General features: G+C 17.7%; 1 protein-coding gene across 1 annotated transcript; it reads right to left on the bottom strand.

Annotated features, from left to right (window-relative positions):
* Positions 1 to 3,186: 3,186 nt before the first annotated feature.
* Positions 3,187 to 4,000, bottom strand: PRELSG_0002800 (fam-h protein; the record flags this gene model as incomplete). Its single annotated transcript, XM_028675335.1, has 2 exons — positions 3,187 to 3,678; positions 3,803 to 4,000. The coding sequence occupies 2 exons, from the start codon at positions 3,998 to 4,000 to the stop codon at positions 3,187 to 3,189; spliced, it is 690 nt and encodes a 229-aa protein (XP_028531132.1).
* Between the last annotated feature and the right edge of the window lie 4,736 nt (positions 4,001 to 8,736).

The following is an 8,736-nucleotide window of genomic DNA, read 5'->3' as shown; positions in this document are numbered from 1 at the left end:
CCTACAAAAGAAAAAAAAAAAAAAAAAAAAAATATATAAAGTTATTTTTTTTTTTTGTTTGTTTATTTACATATATATACATCTTTGTAATTATAAAAAAAAATTAATAATATTTTTTTTTATAAAGTTTTTTTTTTTTTTTTTTTTGGGAAGAGTTTTATGAATGAATGTTATGTTATGTTATGTTTTAATTTTTAGTGTAAATAAAAATTAAAAGAAAGAAATGTTAACTTATTAAAACTTAAGAGATAAGAGAAATATTTATGTATTATTCAATGTATATTTTTGAAATAACATTGAATATCATAAAATTTTGACTTAATAAATTGTTATAAATTATTTGTATGTTTTTAATTAAAAGAAGATATTAATTCTTTGTAAATAAAAACTCATTTATAACTGTTAATAGGTTTATTAAAAGATGCAGTAAAATTTAACTTCAATTAAATATTATGCATCATAAGAAAACTGTATATATATATATAATAAAAACTAATATATATATATAAACGTATACTTAGTTATACATGCTCTTTATTAATTTGTTTGTTTAATACTCTAGCAAAGTCATTAAACGGGCAATTAATAAATCAGTTACTGTACTTGTATATATGGTTAATAAAAGGTTTTACAAAGAATAGGTGTATATTCTTTTAATTAGAAACACACACACTAAATTTATAACAAATAACAAAAATTAAGCTCTAGTTCATTCAATTTTGTTTTGAAATATATACATAAAATATAACATTAAGACTATACTTTTTCATTCATTAAGTTTTTATGTAAGTAAAAATTAATTCTCTTTTTAATTTGAACAAACATCAGCCCACAAAAAAAAGATATAATTTATTTTTTTTTTTTTTTTTAATTACAAAGATGTATATAAATAAAATAAACAAAAAAAAATAATTTTATATATTTTTTTTTTTAACTAGCGTCATTGCATGTATGACTTATATTTTTCTGACTGACAGCTCATTTTATTTTACAAAAGGTTAATAACAATTTTTTTATTAACAAATAACAAACATGTATTTACTTTGACAAATGTACACTTATTTATAAAGAATAAGTATATTCTTTTAATTTAAAAGAGCACTTAAGTACTTATAACAAATAACAAAATTAAATTTTAAGTTATTTATTGCTATTTTGAAATACAAAAATCTAATAAAAAGAAAACATTATATTTTTTATTAATTTAAATGAAATAAAAAGTTTTCTTATGTCACTTTTCATAGATTAATTTTTACTTATATAAAAATTAATGTGTGAAAGTATGAATTTCGTGTTGTATTCGATTTGTATATTTTGAAATAACATTGAATAACTTAGAGTTTAATTTTTGTTATTTGTTAGAACTTAATTTTTTATGTGTTTTTAATTAAAAGAATATACTTATTCTTTGTAAATAAAAACTCATTTTTAAATTTAAACATATATCTATTAGGCAATACAGAATAATTTAATGTAAAATATAAATATTATACATTATAAAAAGCTATTATATATGTAATAAAATAAGTATATATATATAAAAATCCGTATATTTAATTATACATGCTCTTTATTAATTTGTTCAATACTCTAGCAAAGTCATTAAACAGGCAATTAATAAATCAGATATATATTATCTGCTTATAATGATCTTTTTGCATTTGAAGAATTTTCTATAGACTAGTTTCATTTTTAAACATTTTAACATACATATCGTATGTTTTATCTTTTATTATTCCTTTAATTTCATCTTCATTATCTCTCAATATTTTATTTATTTGTATTTTTGCTAAGTGACCTATTATATTACAATTTCCACATCTTTTTTTTGCTGTGTATACAGTCTTTCTTTAAATAATCTATTTCTTTATATGGTTAATAATTGAGAATATTAATCTTTTTCAAAATGAAAAATCAATTATTATCATTTCATTAAATTTTCTATCCACAAAAAAAAAAATTTTTTTCTTTTTTTTTTTTAAATTAGTAAATATATTTTAATAACTCTCTATTTTTTATGTAAATAACTAATTTTTATATCATGAAAAGTTAATAATACCTTTTGTCACCAATGTTCCGTACACTACCAAAGTTATTTAATATCTAATTAATTAATCAAAAAAAGAAGACTTGTATTTAAGGAGAATTGTAAAATATTAAAGGATCAAGATTATTATATATATATGTATATATTCAATATATATCTGATTTACTAATTTTTTTTTCTTATACTTTGCTTGAGTATTGAATAGACAAACTAACAAATAGTTACTATAAATATTTAAACTTCTCTAATTGAGCATTATTACTTTTTACTAAAATATGTAAAAATTTTAATATTAGGGTTTAATTAATTAAAAGTTACTCAATTCGCACAAAATAAAAATAAATATAATTATAATAATATTTTACATTAACAAAAAGATTATTCTCTCAATGAAATATTATCTCTTTTAATATTTCATTGTACTCTCATATAATATATTATGTGCAAAATGTAATTCAATACTCCTATAATAGTCACTTTTTAACATCATAAAAATGTTACTACGCACTTTATTACATAATGAATATGCAATTACTTAAAATCTATTAAATAAAAATCTCTTAATAGAAATTTATATATCTTACCTTAAAAAAAAAAAAATATATATGTAAAAGAAATTATTTTTAACATGAGCTATGTAGATCTGTAATTCTTTTCTATATGCCCATATAGCACTTAGTGAACCATTAACCGGTAATCTAGTGTGCGTATATCCACATTTAATATATAAAAAGGTTAATAATAACTTTCATTAACAAATATTATGATGATATAAATTATAATAGGAATAAGATAAATTTTTTTATTAGATTAGATAAACATCTCCTTAAAATGTTTAGTGCGCTATGAATAATAAAAATATTAATTTAAGATATTTTCATTAGAAAGGTAATAAATGCTATATTAAATAAACTATTTAATTTCATGTAACATAATTTATAAAAATTACGTATTTAACACAAAATTATTCTTATTATTAAAAAATATAGTAATAATTTCTATACATATTCTTTATTAACTTATTTACTCAATACCTGTCAAAAAAAATTGAACATAAATCTATTAAATCAATACCATAGCAACTCTTAATATACTTTTAATCTTGTGTTATATTTTTTTTTTTTTAATATACAAGAGTTTTAATTAGAAAGTTGTAATTTTCCTTTAAGTTTTGTTTTAATTTCTTCCATAATTAAATTTACTGAAAATATTAAAATAGATAAATTAATACACAAAAAACCTACTCTTTGAATTTCTGGATCAATTATATAGACATATATTATAAATAATATAAATGAAGCAAAAGATAAAATAGAAGCAGAATATAATGAACATGATTTTGGATTAATATTATGTTTTCCTAATGTTTTCTCACTATATTTTACTTCATCTTCATCTCCATTTTTTTCCTCTATTTCACTTTCTTGTTCTTCATTTATATATTTCTCTATTTCTTCTTGTCCATTCCTCTGTTCTAATTCTGTTTCTACTATACATTTTTGTTCACAGAATTTTAATTTTTCCTTTCCTTGTCCTATTTTATATACTTTTTCTGCTAATAATCTTTTAGCTCCTAAATTTAATACATTTTTTAAATCATTATCGTAATTCCATGATCTTGAAGAATACAACTAAATAGTGAAAAAATATTTAGTGCATAAAAAAAAGGGTTTTTTCATATTAATATAATTGTAATTAAAAAAAATGGTAATAACAAAAAAATATAAATATTTTTAGATACTATTATTATCCTACATTATCAGAACACTGTAGTACCCAAATTAAAAAGGAAAATACAAAAAGCTTTATAAAAAAATATAATGCATATTTTTTTTCTTTTTTATTGTATATTTTTATAGCTGACATATCTGTGGTAATATAACTTTTATAAACATGGAAATAAAGTCCAGGGTATGCACTAATATTAGATATAGAATTAATTTTCCTGTTCATTTATTCTTATATATAACTAATATCAATAATTTAAAAAAATAAATTTAAAATTAAAATTTTAAAACTCAATATAAAAATAATAAATGTTAAAAGAAAATAAAATAAAATACTTTAAAATATCTTATTTAATTTTTCATTTAAAACATTTATAAGAATATCATGTATTAATATTATTAAAATACAATTGTATGATAGATTTTGAGCATGCATACATTACATATTTAGCATTAAAATTAAGTACATTTTTTAATAATTTCTTTAAAATAAATATTTCATGTATTAATAGTTTTTTATTTGCTATAAAATAAAAAATAGATAAAATTTAAATAATAAAATTATAAATGAAGAATATATTAAGGGTAATATTCATTTGTCAAACAATGATAATTATTTTAAACTGTATTTTTGTGTTGGGGGTGATATATGTGCATGTACATGTTATTAATTCTGATAAAAGAAAAGAAAAATAGGAAATATAAAAATAACTATTGTATAGTATAAATTAAAAATTTGGTGATAATAATCATATAAATATTTATGATATATTACATCATATAATTTCTAAAAATAACATAATTAATGGTGTTTTTTTTTTAGTTAAATTTATTAGATAATAATTTTATTTCTTATTATAAATTAACACTGGAATGGTGTGTAATAAATTAATGTTTAATTATAGGAAGAAATAAAATGAATTAAAAATTTGTACATGCAGTAATTTTTTATATAAAAGTTATTATATAATACTAGAAATCCCTAAGAAAAAAAAAAAAAGAAAAAAAAAAAAATAAATAAACAAAAAAATGATATATTGCATAAAATTACAATTTGGTAATAAAAAATATAAAGAAGATATATACTATAAAATATATATTAAGGATTCAATCAATAATAATTTTAATTTTCTTTTAATGATAACATAATGATTTTATTATGTATTAACAATTAAAATATAATGAAAAATTATAATTATATATGAAATTGGGCACATGCATATATATAATTTTTGAAAAGAAAATAATAATATTTCTATAAAAATAAAGGAAGGATTAGTAATAGTTACTGATATGTATTTATGCATATTACTAAAATAAAAAAAAAATTAATTATAACTAAAAATATAAAATATATTCATTTAAAATAAAATTTAAAATCAATAAAAATGTTAGCTTTTTTTTTTTTAAGAATTTGGAAATTTAGTAAGTTTAAAATTAACATAATTATACATTCATTAATACGTAGTTATAATAAAGTAACATAAAATTAAAAGTTTAAGCAATACTATGTAGTAATATCATTAAATGCTTTGCTCTAATATTTTTGTGATCCTTGGCATATTAACATAATTCATAAATATGTATATTTATACATAAATTTATTTTTAATTTTTTCTTTTTTTGGCAAAAAAAAAAAATCTTATTTCTTTTCAAATTTAAAGATTTATTTTTTAGATTCAATTGTTTTATATGACTCTCCTACTAAAAATAAAGAAAATTGTGAATAATAATAAATTATTTTCTTTTAAGAGATAATTTTAATTAAAAAAAAAAAAATGAACAAGAAAAATAATATTATACTATCTCCAATTTTGGGGTACATCCCAGGTACATTTCCAAGTAGCTAAAAGATTTAATGATATATATATGTCAACATTAAAAATATATAGTAAAAGAGAAAAAAAAAACATATTATATTTTTCTATAAAGCTTTTTATATTTACCCTTTCAATTTGTATATTACAATGTCTAATAATGTAAGATAATAATAACACCTAAAAATATATATTTTTTCTTTTTTTATACTATTTCATTAAATAAAATTATATTTATAAAAATAATCCTTCTTTTTACATATCGAATGTTTTCTTGTTATTTTAGTGGGATTCTTTTAGATTGCGGAATTATAAAAATGACTTTATGAAATTTAAAAGCTAAAAGATACTTAGCAAAAAAGAGATAAAATAATGCAAAATAGAGGATTAAAATGCTACGGGCAACAAAGAATAAAGGCAATATATTTAGAACCAGGGAATGAACAAATTGAAATAAAGCATAATATGAATGTAGAATAAAAAAATGAAACAGAAACAAATGAGCAAAATAAAAATGTAAAATGTAATGGGAAAATTTTAAGAAAATACAAAAATAATTTAAAACTAGTTTTCTCAGTCTTTTCTTTTTTTTTTTTTTTGTCATTTTTTTACTGTAAAATACTTGTAAATACATTTACTTTTGTAATATCTTCGTATTTCCCTTATATTTTACTTACTTTACCTTATATCATAATTTCAATTCTTTTAACACATGAAAGAACTCAAATAAGATATAAAAATAAATTTTAAATAATAGTTCTAATTAAAACTATAATGTTGTTTTTCTTACATTTTACTAACTATTATTTCATAAAAGGATAATAACATCTTTTATTAATTATTGTTAACAAAATTCTCTTTATGTCACAATACATTATTTTTTAAAATAATTTTTTTTGTATAACTGCTTAATAAAAGTTATTACAAACCTTTTACGAAATTATCTTCATTAATTTACACAGAAATAGGGAATTAGAATGCACATTAACTATTTAAAAAAAAAGAAAGCAATTCATTACTTTTTTTTATTTTGATAATTCGTTTTTGTTTAGTATATAATTAATTCAATTTTTTTTATTGTTTTATTTGGATGGAATTTATATTATTTTTTTTTACTTTTGTTGTTAATTATAGAATTATTTTTGAAAAGTATATAAATATTTTCACAACGAATTATTTACTTAACAATAAGAAAAAATTGAGTTAGTAGTTTTAAAAGAAAAACAAAAAGGATTTTGTTTCTATTGTTATATAATTTTTATGTGTTTTTTTTTTTTTTTTGAATTATTGCTAATAATTATTACTTAAATTTATTTGATTGCTTTAATTAATTACTTTTCATAATCAATAGTTTTAATGAGGATTTAAATTTTTAATAAAAATAAAGGTGTATTTTAAGTAAATGAATGTCTCAAAAACAGTAAATGCTCAATTATGTAAACTATGTGTGATTTATTGATTTGTCGTTTGAATTATTTTACAGCATTTTAGACAATTGATCAAGAGATTTTATTTACCTTTTTGAAATTTTAATATAATGAAAAATAATTGCTTATATAAGTTGCTAGTGCATGCAAGTCATCCAAAGGATTCATTATATTGATACATATAACAAGATTTTGTTTATAGAGAAGAGTGTACAATGATTCGTATATTAAGATATATTTTGCAAAAAACAGACATACATAATAAGGGGTATATGATAAAAGTGTGTGAGTATTAATTATTTCTTGTAATAATTTTTTTTGTTTTTAAAAAAAAAAAAAGAATGAATGTTTTTTTTTCTATTTTAACTTTACGTAAATGATTTATTTTATATGAATGACTCAAACATATAAATAAGAAATAAACTCCAACAAAAAGTTAATAGAAAGCATGATTAAAATATGTCTCTTAAAAAAAGCACTTCAAAATTAAGTATTAGTAAAAAAAAAAAAGTTCTTTTTGCTTTTCTTTTAAATTTTTAATTTAATTTTTTTATTGATTAAAAATTAATTCGATTTAGCAGCAAAAATTTTGCAAAAACCTTTCCATTAAAATCTTTCATTATATATTAAAAAAAAAAAAAATATATATCTTTTATTTTTTTTAAATGAATAAAAATAAACTTAGCAAAAACAATAAACGTGGAAAAAAAAAAGAAGCAAAAATAGTAACAATATATTTTTTTTTTTTAATAGCAAGTATATAGATAATATGCTATTTGGTAAATGCTTTATTAATTAGCCGTTTAATGACTTTGCTAGAGTATTAAACAAAAAAATTAATAAAGAGCATTTATGACTGAGTAAAATTTTATTACTCTTTTAATAGACTTATTAATTGTTATAAATGAGTTTTTAATTATAAAGAATTACTTATTCTTTTAATTAAAAAACATACATACAAACTATAACAATTAATAAAATCAAAACTTTATATTATTTAATGTTATTTCAAAATACGATATTGATTATAACAAAACATTATTAATTTTATCTTTTAAATTTCATAAAAGATAATTAAATTTTTATTTACTAAAAATTTCCAACCAAAAAAAAAGAAAAATTATTTTTTTTTTTTTTAAATACTTCAAAAACAAAATAAACAAACACAAAAAAAAATATACATATATATATTTTTTTTTTTTTATTAGTGTTAGTACACAATTAGTTTGTACATACAGATACACATACACAAACTAGCTTAGTGTACTACAAAAATTATAATATTGGTTAATAAAAGGTATTATTAACCTTTTGTAGCATGCTAAGCTAGTTGCTAGTTGTATACGTACAAGTTAGCCATGCACAGACGCTAGTCCTATATATATAAAAAAAAAAAAAAATAAAAATAAAGTTATTTTTTTTTGTTTGTTTATTTATATATATATACATCTTTGTAATTTAAAAAAAAAAAAATTAAATATTAATTTTTTTTTTTTTTGGGAAGAGTTTTATGAATGAATGTTATGTTATGTTATGTTTTAATTTTTAGTGTAAATAAAAATTAAAAGAAAGAAATGTTAACTTATTAAAAACTTAAGAGATAAGAGAAATGTTTATGTATTATTCAATGTACATTTTTGAAATAACATTGAATATCATAAATTGTGACTTAATAAATTGTTATAAATTATTTGTATGTTTTTAATTAAAAGAAGATA

The sequence above is a fragment of the Plasmodium relictum genome (assembly GCF_900005765.1).
Source record: "Plasmodium relictum strain SGS1 genome assembly, contig: PRELSG_00_v1_33, whole genome shotgun sequence".
Lineage (NCBI taxonomy): Eukaryota > Apicomplexa > Aconoidasida > Haemosporida > Plasmodiidae > Plasmodium > Plasmodium relictum.
This window is presented reverse-complemented; position numbering and strand designations above follow the sequence as displayed.